The sequence below is a fragment of the Galeopterus variegatus genome, unplaced genomic scaffold, assembly GCF_000696425.1.
Source record: "Galeopterus variegatus unplaced genomic scaffold, G_variegatus-3.0.2 Scaffold653, whole genome shotgun sequence".
Taxonomy (NCBI): Eukaryota; Metazoa; Chordata; class Mammalia; order Dermoptera; family Cynocephalidae; genus Galeopterus; species Galeopterus variegatus.
The window spans coordinates 504,524-528,619 of NW_007726764.1; the positions used below are offsets into that span (position 1 = coordinate 504,524).

A 24,096-nucleotide genomic window follows, 5' to 3' on the forward strand; every position below is an offset into this window, starting at 1 on the left:
AATTTTTAAAAATTTCAATCTTTTGGGCCGGCCCAGTGGCGCACTGGATAGTGCGCTGCTTGGGAAGCGCGGCGGCGCTCCCGCCCGAGGGTTCGGATCCCGCATACAGACCGGTTCCCGCTCACTGGCTGAGTGAGGCGCGGGAGCAACACCGAGGGTTGCAATCCCGTTGCGGGTCCCCGGTCTGGTACGGGGGCAACACTGAGGGTTGCGATCCGTTGCCGGTCACGAGAAAAAGACAAAAAGGAAAAAAAAATGATTAAAATAGGGCCGGCCCGGTGGCACACTGCTACAGTGCGCTGCTTGGGAAGCGCGGCGGCGCTCCCGCCCGAGGGTTCGGATCCCGCATACAGACCGGTTCCCGCTCACTGGCTGAGTGAGGCGCGGGAGCAACACCGAGGGTTGCAATCCCGTTGCCGGTCCCCGGTCTGGTACGGGGGCAACACTGAGGGTTGCGATCCATTGCTGGACACGGAAAAAAGACAAAAAGACAAAAAAAAAAAAAAAAAAATTTTTTTTAAATGACTAAAAGGGAAAAATATACATCCATCTTTAGCTTCTTATTATCCAAATTCTTTGTTTCAAAACTTACTTTCTTTAGAAAAACAAAATCAGCCCAATTAATACCTCCAAAATGAACATTCCTTTAGTATGCACAGATTTTGTAAGGCAGCAGTTAAGAGATGAGACTGGTAAAAGAGCCGTGGTTATGGAGTTAAAGTACTGGCTCTACCACTTGGTACCAGGGTGAACCCAGGTAGGTTCTAAGCCTCAGCTTCATCATCTATGAAATGAGGATACAAAGTTGTGGAGGTTTAGATTAAAAAAAATCCTGTAAAGTGCCTAAAACATATTAAGTGTTCAATAACTAACTGTTAACCTGTATAACCTACCATGATGCCTCTAAAAAACTCTTGACTTGATTAATTTTAATTTTTGCAAAACTTTTTCCTAAAAAGCAAACTTGCTCTAATAGACTTTCAAACTTTAAAACTAACATCTACAGTAAGAAATTGTGACACAGTACATATATACATGTGTTGGTAATTTGTATTCTGATATTTTCCATTCAGTTCTCTTTATTCTCAAAACTGTTTAATGAACCACCAAAGTAGTGACAATCCAGTTTGAAAAACATTGAGGTAATATAATAAAAAATTGTAGCTATATAAAAATTTAGTTCATGCACAATTTTAAGGGATGCAATTCAAATGTATGTGGCATTTTAAAGTATTTGTTTATTTAAACTATGTTGATTAAAATCTATGCTAGATCATAAACCCTTGAATCAGAGATCCTTTACAAATTATGTATCTCCTTGACAAATTCTTACATAGTACTTAATGTGAGAATTTCATAATGCTTGTTTTGAATTCAGAAATTAAATCAGTTGCTGATTTTGATATGAATTTTAAAATATTCTGTGTAACAGTGTTCTAAAATAAGATTTCTGATACTCTCATCTTTATATAAAATTTTCCTACTAAATGAGAGAAGAAAATACCAAACTTTAATAAATGGTCTGTTATCAACTATTTAAAGAAGTAGCTTCTCATTTATATTATAATTGGCTATAAACTTTAGAGATTAGTCTCTGATTAATTTTAATAGGCTATCATTGTTGGATAGACATTGATTTTTATCATACACATATTAATACACTTAATATAATTTTCATATATTGAAAACTTTCAGTTTGGATTATGTAGATAAATGTTCAACAAATCTGGAAATTCAAAAGTAAAGCAATTTATCCATAATAATAATTATAATGAAATTATGTTTATATATAGGACTCCTAATATTTTAAGCATTCACTTTAGAAAGATGATTGTACAGGATTACTCAAACTGAATCTTAAACTTATAAACGTTCTAGCTAAATAAAGGGAGAAATAAAAAGTTGATAACATAGTGTTTATTTGGTGGAGACATTAGGATTAATCAAGCACTGGGTACTTGAAGAATGGTACTATTTCATGAAAAATAAGGGTTAAAAGAATTTTCTTGCTGTGAAGTGGATAAGCACTGAAAGCCATGTACTTATAAAATTCAGAAATACTTTTACTTTTAATCAAAGTGTACTTAGTGAGTGGTTCTAACAAGGAAATCTTATACAGTGCTGTAATTCATAAATTTGCTAATCTCTCTTCCATGCTGAGTTCTGTAGTCCTTCTCCACTGTACATTTGCATTTACCCACAAAATCAATGTTATTACCATTAATCTTGTTTGACAATAACTTCATTTGAAATTAAATAACTACTTATAATTTTTATTTTGACTTGTGCTCTATGAAACAAAAAGTACTGCCATTTTTATTAAATTCATAATCAAAAAACACTTCATCCAATATTTCTTGATCTTAAAATGTGGCTTTTAAATAGAATGAAAAAAATTTATATACATTTTAATATATAATATTTATAGAGAGATATATAAATGTATAGAGAGAATTAGCTCAATTTACATTTGAAACTATGATTTCCTAATCTACTCATTAAAAAAAAGAGAAAAAAGGAAATAACCATCTGCCATTTTCCATGCTAACTGACCAAGTATTACTTAAGCAAGATTTTATTTAAAGGTCTACTTGAATTTATATTCATGTTACAAACATGACATACATTTTTCAAATGCTAAATTAAAACAATAACTATTTGATTTTTTTAAAAAAGCAAAATGGCACAAATATTAAACTCATTTAATAAATGAAAAATACAGCAAAACCCCAATAAATTATTCAACTCTAAGCTAAGACATACTATATCAAGGTTGTGAATCTATAATGTTTATATATAAACCCTGAAAATAGTTATCATACTAGTAGCATGTAAAAAAAAGAATTATAACTACATATCTAATAACAATGGTTTAAGAAAGAGGATCTTATATTACCTATCGTGTCAGCTTTGCTAAATCTTCGAGTTACAACATTGTTCATGTTTCCATTTTCACACAGCTTCAATTCTGTGAGATATACTTCTACTTTGCAGTGCTTTACAAACATACCCTGTTCGACCACCTAAAAAAATGAAACCAAACAAATCAATGTCAGCCATATCAATATATTTCACTTTCTCTAATAGCAATATCTTTCTCTAAAAAAAGCTTTAGGAAAAACTTTAGATTTCTAATGAAAAACAATAACTATTAAAACCTATCAATATAAAACAAAGATATGAGATAGTTAAAAACTAAAACACAAGAAACATTTTTGGAAATTTTAATGTTTAACAGAATGTGATAATCACGATTTGAAACATTAAGTGACAGTTTGGAAAGGCATTCTACTGAGCTAGGAAGACACTGGTACACGATAAATAATGAATACATTCAGTATTTATGATGAGAAAGTTTACTTAAAATGACTGTGTGTGTGTGTGTGTGTGTGTATATTTTTTCTTTTTCCATATATGTATACACATAGCTCTGATTAAAAATACAGACATACTTCTAGCTTTTAGTAGTAATCACAAGCAAAAAACCTTTAAAAAGTTAATTTTCATACAATTTCACCTAAGAATGGCTATATTACCACTCTGTATATTAAAATAAGTCTGTAAAAATGATAACTCCAAATTACTGCTGCCAAAATATTCAGCTGTGGCTCCGTAAAATGATATGTTAGTTTTATCCTAAAATGACTTTGTTTGACCTTTAAATGTACACTTAGTAATTCTATGCAACAAACAAAAAAAGCTGTTAAACATGCAAGCAATAACCATGCAAGGAGAAAATATGTACATATTAGAGTCACCTTTTAAGTAAGTATATTTCCTTTTGAACTTCTAAAGGTTAACTGTAGGATTTCAGTCATGAATACTGTTTCTGAAAATAGTAATCAGCTTGATATGTGATACATTAGACAAATACGGCAAAAGGGAGGCTCCAAATAACTGTTAGATGTACTCACAAGCTTACCTCAATTCAGTAAGGGACTTACGAACTTGTCTTTCACTTGCGGGGAAAATTGTTTCAGCTCAAAAAATTCAAATGCAATTTATCTAATATTTACTACCTAATCCAACATGAATTTTTACGATACTTTGTTATATATATTCTCTTAATCATGCTTATTAAAAATTTCTAAAACAGGTAACAGCCTGTGCTTCTCCTTCTATTAATAAACATTTCATTTTATAAAACTAATATATAAATTATAACTCTTGATTAACAAAATTTGTGTTAAACCTCTTATGCTGATTTACTTTGAGGTTAAGAATGTAGCAACATATTTAACTTTATAAGACCACTTGTATTTATATTTAAGTAGAAAACTAGGCATCAAATATTCTTATTAATCAGAAATTTCTGCTCTGGGACTCAATATCTGAGTCCTAAAATAGTAGTACATTACGGTAGTCACTAATCATTAGTAGTAGCAACATATTTAACTTTATAAGACCACTTGTACTTATATTTAAGTAGAAAACTAGGCATCAAATATTCTTATTAATCAGAAATTTCTGCTCTGGGACTCAATATCTGAGTCCTAAAATAGTAGTACATTACGGTAGTCACTAATCATTAGTAGGATGCTAAAACTGAGATAAACTGCAGGCCTCATTTTTTATGGGGTGAAAAAAAGGCAAATGGAATGACCAACCACAGAGCAGGCAAAGCGATAAGTAGTACAAAATAACAAAAATAAGAAAATCCCTCATTATGATTTGTATTGAGGTACATATTTTTAAAATAAGGAGTTTTTTAAACATGAGAATAAATTTTCATAATACTAATAAATATTTTCTTGGAAAAAGCATGGTAATTTAACTGTCAGAAAACAAAACAACAAACTTATTTCAAAATCCACACTATTGGGATTCAGAGTTTTTCTCATTATTTTTTTCTGTTCTCCAACAACACCTTACACGTTGCTAAAATCTTCATCACTACTTAGAATACTACTACTATATTTATTTTACTACTTCTAAAGGCAGTGTATTAACAAACTTCCCTTTTTAAAAAACAAGGAGTTTGTTCTCAAACTTTTTTTATTTGATAGGATTACACTGTGTATATTACTAACACTGGAAATCAACAGCACCATAGCAGAGAAAAATAATTAGCATGGTTGTGAATTAGTGTTTTTATGGTCATATGTAGATTATTTGTATATATAAAGTTTCCTATCTTCATTAAAAATGTCTGCATTAAAAATAACCACTGAATAATGATGATTATAAAGACTGTGTAACAGGAAAAAACAAGCTTATAAAAAAACAAGGTACAAAGTAATATTTACCTAATCATTATAACCATTAAAATATACATTTGAAATAGGACTGGAAAAGGAATATTCAGAAATGATAGTTATGTTTCAGAATTATAGATGATTCTAAGTGAATTATAATGTTGTTATATCATCATAAATAAAGAGCAAGCACAATATGAAATCTGATTCCTTGTTCAAAATTTAAGACTTATTGACATGTAAAAATATTTTCAATAATTCAGGGCCACAAGGAAGGCAAAGTCTCTTTACTAAATTTGTGAGAGAAATACAAACTTATACAGAATTAAAATAAATATAATTTCTATTTGTTCATTTTTGCTGTGCATAGAGGACATTTTGTACAAAGCCATTAAAATATGCAAATATATGATAAACCTAACATTGTCTACTCTTTATATCTGTGCATGAAAATTTCATAGAAATTTTATTTCAAGTGCACCCTGGACCCCCCCACCCCCAACATGGGAAGAGAAACAAAAGCAATTTCTAAAGATATCTGGTACTATAGAACAATTTGATAACACTGGGCCTAATGGACAGATTTAGTTAGTATTTTAGAGGAGCTAGCTACATTCATTTTTTCAAAGCACTTATGAAGCACCTACGCTAAATGCAGATCAATTAGATCTAGAAACAGACAAATCCTACATGTGATATTTCACCCACAAATATTTCATGATATATTTCTATAGAAACAAAGACTCAAACATAGCCACAATGCCATTACACATCTAAAAAATTAAGATGAATCCATCCATTAACATCAAATATCCAGGCATTATTCGAATTTTTCCTGCTGTCTCATTTTTAAATATAGTGTTTGAATCAGGATCCAAATAAAGCTCATAAACTGCAATCAACTGATATATTTCTTAAATATCATTTAAACTAAAATTTCCCCATTCATCTTTTTATTCTTCCAAGTTTTACTAAGACTACCTCATAGACTGTAAACAGGTAAACATACTCTAAACAGGATGCAAATAATATCTAGTTGTTCCTTTTTGTGAGGTTGGTAAGTATTAATAATCAGTGCCTAGATCAGCAATGTACAAACTATAACCCATGGGCTAAATCCAACCTATAATCTGTTTCTTAAAAATACTGTTTTACTGGAACACAGCCATGCCCATTCATTTATGTCTATGGCTGCTTTCATGGCTATTCATTTATTATCAGTGGCTGCTTTTGTACCCAAAACAGCAGAGTTGAGTAATTTCAAGAGACCAAATGGTCCATGAAGCAGAAAATATTTACTACCTGGCCTTTTACTGAAAATAGTTTGGTGACCACCCACTCCCAGCCTAGATCCATTAATTCATTAGGTCTTCTTTAATTTCACTCAGTAATATTTTATAATTGTCAGTGTAAAAAAGCACAGGTCTTGTTAGATTTATTCCAAAGTATTTTGATCTGCTGTAAACATTATTTTAAAATTCAACTTTATTTGTTGCCAATAAATAACAGGTTTCTCTATATTGACCTTCAGGCTACCTCGATAAACTTACTTATTAAGCCTGTTTATCAGTACATATTTTTGGAATTTTAAACCTATACAATCGTGGCTCCTAAGAACACTGACAGTTTCATTTCTTCTTTTTCAACCCTTATTCTTTTAGTTCTTATCAAGCCTTATTCTTTTAATTCTTTTCCTTGCATTACCATACTGACTAAGATCTCTAATATAGTTATCCTTGCCTTTCCCTGATCTGAGAGGGAAAGCTTTTAATATTTTACCAAAAAGTATGACGTTTGCAGTAGTTTCTATTCCTAGTTTTCTATTTATAAGAGGTTTTTTTTTAAAAGATCATACATCAATGTTGTTTTATCAAATGCTCTTTCTCTATCTATTGAGTTGATTTTTCTTCTTTATTCTGCTGATACCAAAATTATAATGAGTGATTATCAAAGTTAAATCAAAATTGCATTCTTTTAAAAAAATCCAACTTTGTCAGTTTTGTCCTTTTTACATATTGCTGGATTTGTTTTGCTAATATTGTGTGCAGGAATTAAGCATCTATGTTCATGAGTAAGACCAGCCTGTAATTTTTCTTTCTTGTAATGTCCTTCAGGTTTTATGTCAGGTTTATGCCAGCCTTATAAAATAAGTTGGGAAGTATTCTTATCTGACTTTTTACGTATTCCTACTTGATTTTTTAAGTTGGCAAGTTCCCAACATGTGGTTTCCAAACTCTTGTGGTTTTTGGTAGGCCTCAGTTCCTCTTCAGCTGTTAGTGGAGACCTCTATTCCTCTTTATGTGAGTCTATCCATGGGCTGCCTGCATGGCATATGGCTTTACCCAGAGTGATATGAGAGAGAGAGCACACAAGAGAGCACTCCCAAAATAGAAGTACCAGCATCTTTTATGAACTAATCTCAGAAGTTACATACCATCACTTCTGCTATATTCTATTGGTCACACAGAACAATTCTGGTATTAATGTGGGAGGAGATTACACAAGAGTGTGAATATCAGGAGGTGGCAATCACTGGAGAGCATCTTTGAGGCTGGCTACTCACAGTGTACCCTCTGGCTCCCAATGATTCACAGCTCCTTCCCCAAACATGCAAAATAAATTCACTCCCTCCAAAAGCCTCCACTGGTCTCAACCCATTACAGTATCAACTCATAGTTCAGAAATTTGTCATCTATATCTGGTTCAGGTGCAGATAAACTTGGGTGTAGTTCCTTAAGCAAGCTGAGTATAGTTCCTCTTGATCTACAGTCCTGTGAACTAAGAGACAAGTTTCTGCTCCACATACACAATAAATAAAATGGTGAGGCATGCAGAATGTAATCTTCTAGATATTCCTGTTTTATAAGGGGAGAAAACAGGAGATTCAAGGGAGTCAATGGTCCGCAGCAATTCTGAAATCTGCCTGGGCAAATACTAGAAGTTCCTTTCTTTAGCTTATCTCTCCCTCCTCTCACATCTGACAATAAGCAGCACAAAATGAAACTAGGCAGTACTTTCAACACTTTGGTAAATTACTAATTTCATTAGATACATTTTTTACCTTTTAGTTTACTACAGGTGACATGTTGCCAAACCTTCTGCCACTACATAACAAAGATCACTTTCCTCCAGTTTCCAATAAGACTTTCCTCATTTTTAGTCCTCACTGGCAGCTTCCTCAAAGTCTAAAATTCTAGTAACAGTTTGTTCAAGGCCCTTTAGGCTTTCACTAATACTGTTAGTGTTCTTACAGCTTCTACCCACTGCCTGGGTCCAAAGCCACCACATTTCAAGGTTTTGTTATGTCAGCACACTACTTCTAAGTACTGAAATCAATATTAGTTAGCTATTCCTACCTAATAAAGTATCCCCAAACTTTGCAGCTTAACACAGCAAACATTATCTCACATTGTTTCTGAGGGTCAAGAATCTGAGAGGAGCTTAGCTGGGTTGATCTGGCTTGGTTGGGGTCTCTCATGAGGTTGTTGTCAAGCTATGGGCTGGGGCTTCAATCATCTGAAAGATTAACTAGGACTGAAGGATCTACTTCCAAGGTCACTCACATGGTTGTTGGCAGGCCTCCGTTCCTCTCTACTGGGCAGAGATCTCAGTTCTCACCATGTGGGCCTCTCCATAGACTGCCTGAGTGTTCTCGCCATGTACAGCTGAATTCCCCCGAGTAAGAAATGAGAAAGAGAGAGAGCTAGAGTGCATGTGCACCCAAGATGTAAGCCGCAATATTTTTTAAAACCTAATCTTGAAAGTGATGTACCATGAATTCTGCTAGATGTTACTGGCCACACAGACTAACCATGGTACAATGTGGCAAGGGACTATCAAAAGATGATATGAAGAGATGGTATTATTGGGGGCCATTGTGCACACTATTATCTTAACTTACATGCTAAGATTGTTGTGTGGTTTAATTTTATATGTATTTTCAGCCCCATAAGAAATTATTAATGTTTTAAACAGTCCATATTGTGATTTACTCACAATATTTACTTTTTGTCAGTCCACTTTTTCCTGTGTCTCTAAGCTTTCACCTAGAATAATTTTCCTTCCATTCTGAAGACTATTTTATATTTCCTTTAGTGTAGGTCTGCTGTTAAGAAATTCTATCAGTTTTTACTTGTATGAAAATGGCTTTTTTTTACTTCATTTCTAAAGGATTCTTTCTTTGGTCACAGAATTTTATGTTGGCAGTTATTTTCTTTTAGCACGTAGAAGACAGTACATTGTTTTCTGGCTTCCATTATTTCTCTTGAGAAATCACTTTTTTGTCTTATCCTTACTCGGAAGATAATACATCTTTTTCTCTGGCTATTATTAGAAATATATTTTTGCCTTTGCTTTTCAACATTTCCATTGAGTATGTTTTGTATTTTTTAACTTGGCATTCATAGCATTTCTTGAATTTGTAGCATGATGCCTTTCTCTGTTTCAGAATATTCTCAGCTATTACTTCCTCAAGTATTAGCTCTATCTCATTCTCTCTTTCCCCTCCTTCTAAGATTTCAATTACATGTATTTATACTAAACTTATTCACTGTGTTCCATGTATGCCTTTCCTTTTTTCTGTATTTTCCATTCTTTGGTCTTTCTAAGCTTTAGACTGCATATTTTCTACTGATATATCATTTAGTTTACAAATTCCCTCTTCAGTTCTATTTAGTCTAATATTATACCCAAACATTAAGTTCACAATTTTTTTCATATTATTATTGTTTTAGAATTTTATTTAATTCTGGGCCAAGCCCGTGGCGCACTCGGGAGAGTGTGGCGCTGGTAGCACAGCGGCACTCCCGCCGCAGGTTCGGATCCTATATAGGGATGACCGGTGCGCTCACAGTGCTCACTGGCTGAGCGCAGTGCGGCCGGTCTCAAAAAGGACAAAAAAAAAAAAAAAAGAATTTTATTTAATTCTTACTTAACAGTTTTTCCCTACTTTTCAATTCTGTCTTTTCCTTTTCTGAGCATAATAAGCACAGTATTTTAAAGTTACTGTCTAATAACTCCATTATCTGGATTCCCTATGGGTATGTTTCTATTGTCTGTTGTTTCTCTTGGATTTTGGTTACATTGTATTTCCTGCTTATATGCCTATTTTCTTTTTGTCAATTTGTTTATAATTGAGTGTCTAACAGTATAAATGAAATATTTTAGAGATGATTTGAGGCCCAGGAAGATGTCTAACTTTGTTTCTGCATTATACCTAGGGGTATTACCAATCCCAGATTCTTTAATAAAATCAGAAATTGGTAAAATTAAAAATTGGGCTTCAGACCTTACATGTCCGGTCTATCTACTTCTATAAGTGATCAGTAACATGGGCCGTAATAAAAATGCAAATTCCCAGACCTACTGATTTAATTTTGGAGGAAGATCCATCTATAATATGGACTCCAAGCAATTTTATGCACATTAAGTTTTAAAAACTACTTCAAGAGTTGAGTAAATTCCATTCACCTTATTAAAAACAAAAGTATGGTCTCCTGGGCCGGCCCGGTGGCGCACTGCTACAGTGCGCGGCTTGGGAGCGCGGTGGTGCTCCCGCCGAGGGTTCGGATCCCACATACAGACCGGTTCCCGCTCACTGGCAAGTATGGTCTCCTAACAGATATCTCAAACTTTTTTTCTTTCTATCTGTGTGAAATTTCCATGATTCTTTCTTTTTTCTTTTAACTTGCTTATCAGACACAGTTTTCAAGAAATCTTGGCAAAGCCTCTTTCAAAGGGTAACGGCAACAAAGTTGTTGGTTGATCTGTTCACCATACTGAAAACTTGCAGTGCATAATGTGTTACATTTATAAGAAAAAAAAGTATATCATTAAGATTAAAATAATACGGCTTAATACACTTGAAGATGATCTGGATACAGATTTTCCTTTATTATAGAAATGAAGTTCTAGACAGATTTACAGCTAATTAGGCTGTCTTTCAACTACTTAATATACTCAATTCTCCAGCAACTACTGATAAAGCAACTAGACGTACGTGTGTGTGTGTGTGTGTGTGTGTGTGTGTGTGTGTGTGTGTGTGTGTGTGTGTTTGAAAAGGCCACAAGAAAAGGCTGAGTGAAATTTAGGCAAACTCAACTTAATCAAAGGGACATTCAAGATTTACTTAGAAAACAAGATCCAAGGTTAGATTCTAATATAACTAAACCAAATGCAAATTGTTAATATGGCAACTCCACAGCATCAGTTTCAGATAAGTTCAAATATGGTTTGACTTACTACAGGATTTTACCCTGTGTTACTTAATTAGATGTTTTTATGGTTTCTGTTTGGAGGGGAGAACTAAACCAGATAAAACAATTATCCTGAGAGATTTTCGTTCCTCCCCCATCTCCCCTTCTCCCCTGTAAATAAGTTATCAGTTACTTGTGTACGGTTAGCTGATTTCCCTTGAGTGTTTGGTATTCTACTATAGCAACACCCTCACTTTCATAAGTCACTTTTTAGCACCAAACAATATAGAAAATTGGTCATTTTTAATGTTTCTAGACTATAATTATAAAATTTTAAATAAAGGATATAAAAAAATCTACATTTTTAAGTTTTAAAAAATTTTTTATGTTGCAAAAAATACTTCAGCCTTTATTTTCTTCACTAGTATTTAATCATTTTATCAAAAAAGCAGTACAGCACAGAAAACAGAGTTAGGCTGTATCCTGATGTGACTTTCTAAAAGACCCTGACCCTCTCTTTTTGTCCTCATTTCCTTACCTGTAAAATGTGAATAATACCTACCGTATACAGTTTTCTAAGAGAATTAAATTAATTAATAATATGTAATGTCCTTAAAACAGTAGCTAGTATATAACAAACTCTCTATATGTGTTAGCTATTATTATCATTATAATACAGTGTACAATAACATTTTGCTGGTCATTTTCCAAGATAAGTGACAAGGCTAATTCACTGAATTAGCAATAAAATATGAACTATTCAAAAAAAATTAATGTTTATATTTGTTATTCTTAAAATGTACCTTTCGTGCTATTGGCTCCTGACCTTCCATCAAAGTATACCAGCTGACAAGTTTATTCCAACCCTCCGTTGGCAATAATATGTAGTCCAATTCATCAATAAGATGCTCCTTAAGTGACTGGGCATCACCATCTGCAAAAGAAAACAAACTCAATACATAAAAAGAAACAACAGTACATACCTCTCAATCTTTGATTGTACGCATTATGAATTACTTAAACTCATAAACACTAGTTTTCATATTTAAAATAATGAGTTTTGAAAAAAACTCTGAAGAGGTCCAAATCCCCTACATTGTTCAAAATAAACTGTTGCCTTAAGAACTTTCAATGTAAGGCTGGCTGGTTAGCTCAGTTGGTTACAGCATGGTGCTGATAACACCAAAGTCAAGGATTCAGATCCCTATATCAGCCAGCTACCACAAAAACCCCCCAAAACAAAAAACTTTCAATGTGTACCATTCGTCAACAAGTACTGTTTAAAAACATAATTTTTCTTTTATTAGGCTCTTAAAAAAATACTAAGGTGTTAGCCAAGAGACTTGATAGAAGAGTGTTTCCCAAATATCTTTTGAGTATCAGAGACACTTCACATGGTAATAGTGGTTACCCTAGCATCAGCTGATGTAGGAAACTCCAAGACACATGGGCTAGGAACCATAATGGAAATCACAAAAGGGCATCTTGTGAACCATTGCATTATTCCAGATGGGCTACGATCTGGATTCCTTCCAAGATCTAAAATGGAGGTGGTTTAGGGGCCGGCCCGGTGGCGCACTGGATAGTGCGCCACTTGGGAAGCGCGGCGGCGCTCCCGCCCGAGGGTTCGGATCCCACATACAGACCGGCTCCCGCTCACTGGCTGAGCGAGGCGCGGGAGCAACGCCGAGGCTTGCGATCCCGTTGCCGGTCCCCGGTCCGGTACGGGGGCAACACTGAGGGTTGCGATCCGTTGCCGGACACGGAAAAAAGACAAAAGACAAAAAAAAAATAAATAAATAAAATAAAATAAAATAAAATAAAATAAAATAAAATAAAATAAAATAAAATGGAGGTGGTTTAGCTGTGGTTCTAGTTCTATGATCCACTTTCAAATTTCTAGTTAAAATAAAAAATTTTGTTCAGGGCAGGCCAGAGATCTGGAAGCAATTTCTTGAGTCATAACTACATCACAGACTTAATATGAGACTCATTTGTACCTTGTCATTTGAATTTCCAAAGTGCAAAAACAGAAACAGAAACAGCTCATTGAGTTACATCCAACTTAAAGGAGATTCTCTTGTTTGAGTTAGTTTTAATTAACAGACATGGAAAGCAAAATTTCCCTGGTAACATTTCAATGATGAGAACATACTATTCCTAATAAGATATAACAATATAAATCAAGAAGCAGAAAAAAGCTGAAGGGATTAATAGAATGTTATTTATTCTTTCTACAATCAATCTGTGGTCACAGAACCACACTAAACTTTGAGAAAACTATGTTTTATATACAATGGAAATGGAAAAACTCTGAATTTTATAATATGAATTTGAATAGCAGATGCAAACTAAGTATTAATTTTTAAGCTCAGATTTTTTAACCCTAATTGTAACTTTTAAATAGTTGATGAAAACTTAATTTGAAAAACATTTTCAGAAACTCTCCGAAGGTGAAAGAAACACATACTCTAAGCTCTTACTATGCATCATGTACTATGAGACACATTACAGCAGATAACTATGTTATCACAGCCAATTCTTAAAACAACCTTCTAAGATAGGTATCTCCAGTTTAGATTAGAATACACTTTCAGGGATATTGAATAATTTGCCCAAGATCATATATAGGAAATTACAGGTAGTGTAAAATGTTTTATTATAGAAAACCATGCTATCTCAGTTGATTTTTCAAAACACTACCATGAAGGAGGTATCTCCACAGACTCAGAGATGTTGAGTAACTTGCCCAGGGTCACACATACAGAAAACTGTACAGACTCCTTCAAACACAAATTTGTCTATTTAGTTTCCATTCTTTCCATTATAACTCATTGCCTTGAAGAAAAATTGGGGGAAAAAAAGTTTAAAATGCAAGACTCCTATGCTGTTTTCTACAATACCTCAAAAGTTTATGTAAATGACTGTATTATGTACCAGAATCCAAAGAGTAATATATATCTAATAGACAATAAAATGACCAATTCATTTTTTAAGGGCAGGGAGAATGCCTTAAAACTAAATACAAAACTGATATTAGTTATTCCTGGGTATACTGGCACAGAACTGTTGTACAGTTTAATAAACTGTACATATTTAAAGCATACAATTTGGTAAGTTTTGATCTATCGATCCAAGTATGAAACCATCACCACTACCAAAATGATGAACATACCCAAAACCCCCAAAAGTTTCCTTGTAGTCCTTTGTAATCTCTCCTCCCCACCCATCTAGGTCCCATCATCCTGTCCCCCGAAAACCACTGACTTGTGTTTTACAATTATAGGCTAATTTCTACTTTTGAGAATTTTATATGAAAATATCGCCTGCTTTCTGTTACTATAGACAAATCTGCACCTCCCAGAATCTTAAATAAAAATTATGTCCTCTTTTTTGTTTGGCTTCATAAATGTCACAATATTTTTGAGATCCATCCTTATTTTTACTTTTAATTGTTGAGTAGAATTTTATTATATGGCTATAGTACAATTTGTTTATCCATTCAGGTGTTGATGGGGATTTGGATTGTTCACAATTTTTTGTTACAAATAACACTGACGGGGCTGGCCCAGTGGCGCACTGGATAGTGCGCCGCTTGGGAAGCGCGGCAGCGCTCCCGCTGGAGGGTTCGGATCCCACATACAGACCGGCTCCCGCTCACTGGCTGAGCGAGGCGCAGGAGCAACACCGAGGCTTGCAATCCTGTTGCCGGTCCCTGGTCCGGTATGGGGGCAACACTGAGGGTTGCAATCCTTTGCCGGACAAAAAAAAAAAAAAAAAAAAAAAAAAAAAAGACAAAAGACAAATAACACTGATGAACATTCGTATACTACTTTTCACATGGAAAAACGCTTTCACTTCTCATGGGTAGATACACATGAGTGGAATGATGGGATCCTAAGGTAAATGTATGTTTAACTTCTTAAGAAACTGCCAGACTATTTTCCAGAGTGGCTGTACTAAATTACATTCACAGAAAGAGTGTATGAAAGTTCCACTTGCTCAATATCCTTGCCACCACTTGGTATGGATCAGTCTTTTAAATTTTAACCATTTTAATACATGTGTAGTGGTACCTCATTGTGCTCTTAATCTCATTTCTCTAATACTAATGATGATGAGCATCTTTGCATGTGCTTTTCGAAACTCTGTATCTTCTTTGGTAAAGGATCTGTTCAAATCTTTTGCCTATTTCTTCCAGTGGGCTTTATGTTTTCTTCAAAATGAGTTTTAAGAACTATTTATATATTCTGCACACAAATCTTTTATGAGCTATGTAATTTGTAAATATTTTCTCCCACACTATGACTTGTCTTTTTATTCTCTTAACAGTGTCATTTGAAGAAGCTTTTATTATTGATGAAATATAATTTATCAATTTTTTTAATCAATCAAGCTTTTTGTATCATATCTAAAAAATCTTTATCTAACACAACATCACAAAGAATTTTTCCTAGAAGTTTTAGCTTTTACATTTAGGTCTATGCTCTATTTTGGGTTAATTTTATATATGGTGACATGTATGGATTAAAGTTCATTTTTTTTTTGCAAACAAACATCCAAATGCTCAAGCAGCAATTGTTTAAAAGGCTATTTTTTCACAAGTGAATTCCTCTTGCATCTTTGTCTAAAGTCAAGTTATCATAAATGTGTAGATCTATTTCTGGATTCTTTAATCTGTTCAACTAAGCTATTTGTCTTTACACCAAGAACAGACTGTATTGATTATTATAGCTTTGAAATTATACAGTGTTAAGTTCTACATTTTTTAAAAAAAATTCAAAGTCGTTTTGGCCATTTTAGGTAATGTGCATTTCCATATGAATTTCTGAATCGGCTTGTCAATTTCTATTAAAAGTCTACTGAACTGACTATTCTTATGCAAAAGAATGAAGGTGGACTACTCTCTCACACCATATAGTAACATTAACTTAAAATTGGTCAAAGACATAAATATAACAGCCCAAACTATAAAACTCTTAGAAGAAAGCATATGTGCAAACAAGGCTTTGTGATGTTGGTTTGAGCACTGCTTTCTGGCAACAAAAGCACAAGCAACAAACAAAAAGAAACAGGTAAATTGGACTTCATCAAAATTAAAAACTTTTGTGCTTCAAAGGATACCATCAATAAAAAAAACCAAAAAACAAAAAACCAACAGCATGGGAGACAGTTTTTGCACATCAAATATCTCATGGACCATTATCAATTTTAAAACACAGCAATAAAAAGACAAAAAACCCAACTAAAAAATGAGATCTGAGCAGACATTTCTCCAATAACGACAGGAAAAGATACTTAACAGAATTAATCATTAGGGAAATACAAGTCAAAATCACAATGAGATACCACTTCACACCCACTAGGATGGCTATAATAAAACGGACAGACAATAACATGCGTTGGCAAGGATATGGAGAAATTAGAACCTTCATACATTGCTGGTACAATGTAAAATGATGCAACTAGTTTAAAAAACAGTCTAACAGTTCTTCAAATAGTTAAACAATGCAGTTACTATATGACCCAATAAATTCTACATCTAGTTACACAATCATGAGAAATGAAATTATATATCCACATCAAAACTTGTACATGAATGTTCATTGCAGCAATATTCATAACAGCCAAAAAGTGAAAACACAAATGTCCATTAATTGATAAATGGATAAAGTAAATGTGCTACATCTGTAGAACAGAAAATCAGTCATCCATAAAAAGTAATGAAGTACTTATTCATGCTAAAAAATCGAAGAAACTTGAAAACACTGGTGTCCTAAGTGAAAGATGCCAAACATAAAAGGACACATATTGCATAATTCCATTTATATAAAATGCCAAGAACAAGCAAATCCATAGAGACAAAAAGTAGATTAGTAGTTGCATAGGGCTGGGAGTGGTTGTATAGGTTGAGTGTGGTTGCTAATGGGTAAGAGATTTCTTTCTGGGGTGATGAAAATGTAGAATTAGATGGTGATGGTTATACAACTTTGTGAATACACTAAAAATAACTGAACTGTATATTTTCAAAGGTAGAATTTCATAATACATAAATTCAACTTTGATTTTTATTTTTATTTTAATTTTGAAGGGGCAGCGGGACCTCAAATTTGATTTTTAAAAAAACTACTAGGAATGTTACTTGGAATTGTGTTGAGTCTACAGATTAATTAGGGAAAAATGGATGATTTAACAATATTGTACCTTCTGATCAATTAACATGGCTTTTCTCTTTATTTAGGTTTTAATTTCCCTCAGTGATGTTTTGCAGTTTTCAATGTCCAGGTCTTGCACATATTCTGTCAGATTTATCCTTAAGTAGTGTATATTTTTTGATGCTATTCTAAAATGTATTTTAAAAATTTTACTGTTAACTTATTTTTAGTGTGTTGTATAAAAATATGACAGATTTTTGAATGATCTTGTATCTTGTAAACTACACAATTCTAGCAGTTTTTGTTATTTTAGACTCTATTGAATTTTCTACATAGACATAGTTGGTCTGTGAATAAAGGCAGTTTTATTACTTCTTCCTGTACAAGCTGTTATACCTTCTATCTCCTTCTTGCCTTATCGCACTGTCTAGAACCTCCAGTACAATGCTGATCTCAAGAGATGAGAGGGAAATCTTGACTTTTTTCCCCTGATCTTTGCAGGAGAGCATTCAGTCTTTCACCATTCAGTGTGCCATCTGTAGGTTTCTCATTATCAGGCTTAGGAATTTTTCTTCAATTTTGCTTTTTTATCTTACTTGGTATATTATCCTTTTTATATTTACTTCTATATTATATATACAATCTTTTTATTATTGGACTTAATTTGCTAAAATTTTAAGAATTTTTGCTTATACGTTTATGAGGAGTATTGGTCTAGGGTTTTCTTGAAATTTCTCTGTTAGATTGTGGTATCAAGGTATGATGGTTTCATTATATGAACTGGAAAGTAGCCGTCCCAATTTTTCAAAGTTTTTGTAGAATTGGTATTATTGCTCCCCTAAATGTATGATAAAACTCAGTAGTGGCATCAAATGGAGTTTTCTTTGTGGAAAAGTTTTAAAGTACAAATTAAATTTTTAAAATTTTTATAGGGTTAATCAGGCAACCTATTCTTTTGGAATGAAGTTTGATAGCTTGCATCTATAAAGGACTTTATCTTTCTCATCTAACTTGTTGAATTTATTGGCGTAAAGTTCATAGTATTTCTTCATTGTCCTTTTAATATTGGTAGGTTTTATATTGATATTATCCCTCTTGTTCCTGGTATTGGTAACTGTCTTTTTCTTGTGACAAGTCAAACTAGACATTAATCACTTTTACTGATCTTCACAAACACACATCTTTTGGTTTCATTAATTTTCTCTATTTTTCTGTTTTCAATTTAATTTCTGCTCTGATATTTATTATTCCCTTTCTTCTACTTATTTTAAGTTTGACCTGTTCTTAATTTTGTATTTTCTTAAGTTGGAAAGCAAGGTCACTGACTTTATACCTCTCTTTTCTTTATAAGCATTCAGTGCTATAAATTCCCCCTCCACATACTATTTCACTGCCTTAAACACATTTTGATGTTTCTGTCTTCATTTTCTTTTAGTTTCTAATTTTCCTTTTGACGTCTTCATTGACCCATAGATTATGAACTAGTGCATTATTTAGTTTCCAAATATTTAAATATTTTCCAGCTTTCTTTGGGTTATTAATTAGAAAATTATTCCACTGTGGTAACATGACATATTTTGCATGATTTGAATCCTTTTTAACTTTTATTGAGACAGGTTTTATGGCCCATAATATGGACTATGTTGGTAAATGTTCTGCATGTACATCTGAAAATAATTTTTATTCTTCTGTTATTCAGGAGGGTATTCTATAAATGTCAATTAAGTCAAGTAGATTACCAGTGCTATTCAATTCTTCTTTGGGCTTCATAAACCTGGATATCCATTTCCCTTCCCAGATTTGGGAATTTTTGGCCATTATTTCTTCAAATAAGCTTTCTGCCCCTTTCTCTTTCTTTCCTCCTTCTGGAACTCCCATAATGTGCATTCTGGTTCACTTGATGATGCCCTATAAGTTCCTTAGGCTTGGTTTACTCCTTTTCATTCTTTTTGTTCCTTTTACTGGATCATTTCAAATTACCTATCTTTGAGTCTTCCAATTCTACTTGATCAACACTGTTGTTGAAGACCTATAGTGAATTTTTCAGTTACTGTATTTTTCAGCTCCAGAACTTCTGTTTGGTTCTTCTGTATAGGTTCTCTTTGTTGATATTTTCATTTTGTTAGTTTTCATTTTCCTGTTTTTTTTAGTTGTCTATGTTTTCGCATAACTCACTGAACTTCCTTAGGACAAATACTTTGAATTCTCTGTCAGGAAACTCATGGATCTCCACTTCTTTAGGGTCAGTTTGTAGATATTTATTTTGTTTCTGTGTTATGCTTTCCTAATTCTTTGTGTTCCCTGTAGCTTTGCATTGATGTCTGTGCAAGTGAAAAAACAGCCACCTCTGCCAGTCTTTATGGACTGGCTTTGACCAGTCACATTTGCTAGAGATTCTGCAGGCCTCTCAAACTTTAGGTATGGATGAGTTGTCTGTAATTGTGCATGCAAATAAATAAAGAATTTATTTATTTTCAGGAGCCGATTATTTCTTCCTCCCTCTGATATCTGACTACCATACCATGAGCTAGAACACTGAAGGCATAATCTACCCTTACCTGTGGAGAAACCTTGAGTTTGTGTCTTCTCCTAACCTTGCAGAGCTGTGATAAGTGCAGCAAGCTGGCTGCCCCTTTTCCTTTGTTCTTAACAGCTCCCACCAAACTATGCCAGTTCCATTAGCACACTGGGTGAGACATAACTGACCCTTTGAGCAGCACACCGAAATGCCAGGACAATGGAGGCTCAGTCCATTCTTCTTCCTCTTCCCAGGGGATCAAGCCTCAGGTTCTGCACCTTCTCCCAATATTGCAAGGCTACGACAGCTACAACAAGCCACTCACCCCTTTTTCTTTGTTTTTAAGTTCCCTCAGTCATCTAAACTATGTCAGTTACATCAAGCATAGTGAGGTAAGACAGAAACCTCTCAGGCAGTTCACTGAAAGGTTGGGACATTGGAGGGCACTCCACTCCTGTCCTTGCCTCCTGGGGGAGAAGTCTCAGGTTCTTATCCTTCTCTCAATCTTACAGAGCTTTCTGGCTGCAGCAATTGCCCACTCATTTTCCTTTGTTAACTGCCCTAGGCATCAGAACTATCCTGGTTCCATCAGCACTCTGTATGAGATGAAACAGAAACTGGCCCCTTGGAGAGCACACTGAAAGTCTGGGAAGTTAGACACATGCTCTCCTTTTTCTTTTCTCACAAAGGAAAAGTCTTGGGCTGAGACAATCTCTCTTGGTGTTAAGCAGAGCCAGCTTGGAGGAGGGACTAATGTGGGTAAAATAAAACTGCTCTTCTTATCCATTTCAATGTAGTTCTCAGTTTTGTACTCGTCTGGAGTACTGCAACTTCTTAAGTGGATCCTGGGCTTTTCATAAAGGTATTTTGGTCCATATATCATTGTTTCATTGTTTCTATGGGGGAATGAGGTCTGGGACTTCCTATTCTATCATCTTACTGATGTTACTCTTCTTCACATATTTTCAAGTTATGCCATTAGGCAGGTATATATTTAGAATTACTATGTTCTCTTGATGAACTGTCCCATCACACTTATCATTATGAAGTGATCTTCTATCCCTGGTAATGTTCTATGTTCTAAAACTTAATGTCTGATATTAACATAGCCACTCCAGCATTCTTCTGATAGTGTTAGCAAGTGTAGTTTTCTACTGCTGCTTAACAAATTACCAAAGTAGCTTAAAACAACACTCATTTATATCTCAGTTCTGTGGGTCAGAAGTTCAGTTTGGCTCAGGCGGGTTATGTGCTTTGGGTCGTACGAGGCTGAAGTCAAGATGTCAGCCATGCTGGGTTCTTATCTGAAGGCTATGGGGAAGAATCCACTTCCAAGTCCATTCAAGTTGTTGGCAGAATTCAGTTATTCATTGTTGCGGGTTTGAGATTCCCGCTTCCTTGCTGGCTGTCAACCTGAGGCCTCTCTCTGTTCCTAGAGGCTTCCTGCCTTGTGTCTCATGCGGTCCCTTCCATCTTCGAACCAGCAATAATGCACTGAGTCCTTTTCACACTTTGAACCACTGACTACTTCTGTCACTAGCAAAAGAAAATTCTCTGCTTTTAAAAGGCATGTGATTAAGCTCAAAGATAATTTCCCTTTTGCCATATAACGTAACCATGGAAATGATATCTCATGCTATTCACAGGTTCCATCCACACTCAAAAGGGAGAAGATTATACAAGTGTGAGGGTAACGGGGGAGGGGGGGTCAGTCTTAGAATTATGCTTGCCACAGCACGGCATATCTTTTCCATCTCTTATGTTTATCTGTGTCTTTAAAGTGGGTTTCTTGAGGATAGTTGATAGCTGGGTTAACTTTTTTAAGTTAAGACAACTGGGGTGTCTCTACACTTAATTAGGGTGCTTACATTTAATATGATTATTCATAGAGAGCTGGGTTTAAATTTACTATCCTGTTACTTGTTTCATATTTGTCTCATCTGTTCTTTGTTCATTTTTTCCACTTTTGGGGCAGTATTTTTTTTTAAGATCGATATTTCTTCTCCTTGTGGGCCATATTTTCCTGCTTCTATGCATGCCAAGTCTTATTTGGTCAAATCCAAGACATTATAAACTTTATGTTGCTGGATACTGGATATTTTTGTATTTCTATAAATACTTGAGTTTTGTTCTGAATTGCAGTTAAGTTACTCGGAAACATGTTTGATGCTTTCAGGTTAGCAGGGCAAGAGAATTAATTTCACCATATTACAGAGATAAAACTGTTCTCAGCAGGCTACCCTATCAATTATGAAGTTTCCCACTCTGGCTACTTGGAAGAAAAATTATTCCTGTTTCTATACGAGCCCCAATGATTGCTCCCTCTATTTCTTTTGGGTGGTTCTTTCTCTGCCTTTGGGCAGCTTTCTCACATGCATGTGCTGATCAATAGTCAGTTGAAGTCTCAAGAGACCCTTTGTAGGTCTCGAGGTCTCTTTCTCTCTGAGCTGCTCGCTCCTCTCTGGTACTCTCTCTTGAAAACTATAGCAGCCTTGGTGTCTCTGGACTTCATACTCTGACTCCTTAGCTATAGGAGATTGCCAGGGTCAGCATGAATTTCTCCTTCCTGTGTGTGTATTGGAAACTCTTTCAATACAGTAAGCTGGAGGCAATCAGAGGGAATGCCTCATTTGTTTTCCATCACTCAAGCATCACTGTGTTTTGTTGCCTAATATCCAGTGATTTTAAGAATCACTGCTTCATATATTTTGTGAGGGTTTTCGTTAGTTCAGGTGGAAAAGTAACTCTGGTCCCTGTCACTCCATCTTGGCTAGAAATGGAAGTTCTGATACCTATGTTTTATTCCACTTAAATGTAATAAGATGTACAGAAGCACTGGCAAATAGTGAGGGATGTAGAAGATTAATGCAAAAATCAAAGAATGTAAACATATACTGGAGCTCCCCAACTTCAAAAAAATGTCATGTATCCACTAGGAAAAACAATATGTAATACAGCACTTCTCCAAAATAATAAGACATTGCTTTCTAATTTACATTCTTCATTTAAAAGCTTAAAAGTAATAATAATACCTTATTATATCAGAATAAAAAACAAATCTTGTCATGATACAGAATAAAACTAACAATAATCTGAGTTCATTTGGTCAAATCTATAATGCAAATAAATTTCTAATTTATTAACTTATTTACATTAACATTTTCCATATTACATCCACTGACAGTTACATATTGAAATTTAAAACATTTACAACTTGACCGAAGGAAGAAAATAATTACCTTTGAGGAGTCCAGAGTTATCAATGGGTCCAGGATATACATTTTGATCTCCCATCTGGTATTTGTCCCAACTGTCAAAGCCAACATATTTTTTCCACTGTTTGAACCAGCGACTATCAACTAGGTACCTAGGGGGGGGAAAAAAAAAAAAAACTGGTTAAGGAAAATACCTGAAAATAAAGGAACAGCAGAAGACCTACCTATTTTTGATATTTTATTTTATATTTAGCTACATGCATACTTCAAAGGACTGAAAATAACTATAGTACTACTTAGTATTTGGAAGAAAAATACTTCAATTGTATAAAGTATTATTTCTATTGTTCTACAAATAACCACTACTTGAGGACAAGGATTGATATGTATATATATATAAATATATATATATATATATAACCACTACTTGAGGACAAGGATTGATATATATATATATATATAAATCCCTAACAGCTCCTTAACTTTCAATTGAACAAAAATTCAAACAATCATAAGAATCAATCTAAAACAAATTAATCCCTAACAGCTCCTTAACTTTCAATTGAACAAAAATTCAAACAATCATAAGAATCAATCTAAAACAAATTTTAAAGTGCAATGTGGTAAAATAGAAAAAAATATAAAAAATGGTTCCTTTACAAGAAATCTGTGAGTACAGTATGTGTTTTACTGTGTCACTTTGGAGGTAAGGAAAGCTGGTTATTAAGAGCTTGTAAGGTTAATTATAATAATTATAAGTAAACTTGAAAAAACCTTAAAAATAATTAAACTTCTTTACCAACAAAAGTTAATAACAAT

At 34.1% G+C, this 24,096-nt stretch overlaps 1 protein-coding gene across 3 annotated transcripts in view; it reads right to left on the reverse strand.

Annotated features, from left to right (window-relative positions):
• Positions 1-24,096, reverse strand: part of USP15 (ubiquitin specific peptidase 15) — a 132,422-nt gene that overhangs the window by 85,833 nt on the left and 22,493 nt on the right. For all 3 annotated transcript variants that reach the window (XM_008571001.1, XM_008571000.1, XM_008571002.1), the window contains exons 2-4: positions 23,302-23,429; positions 12,193-12,323; positions 2,897-3,023 (exon numbers count right to left, since the gene is read on the reverse strand). In XM_008571001.1, coding sequence (XP_008569223.1) covers positions 2,897-3,023; positions 12,193-12,323; positions 23,302-23,429 — 386 coding nt within the window. The remainder of the gene's footprint in view (positions 1-2,896; positions 3,024-12,192; positions 12,324-23,301; positions 23,430-24,096) is intronic.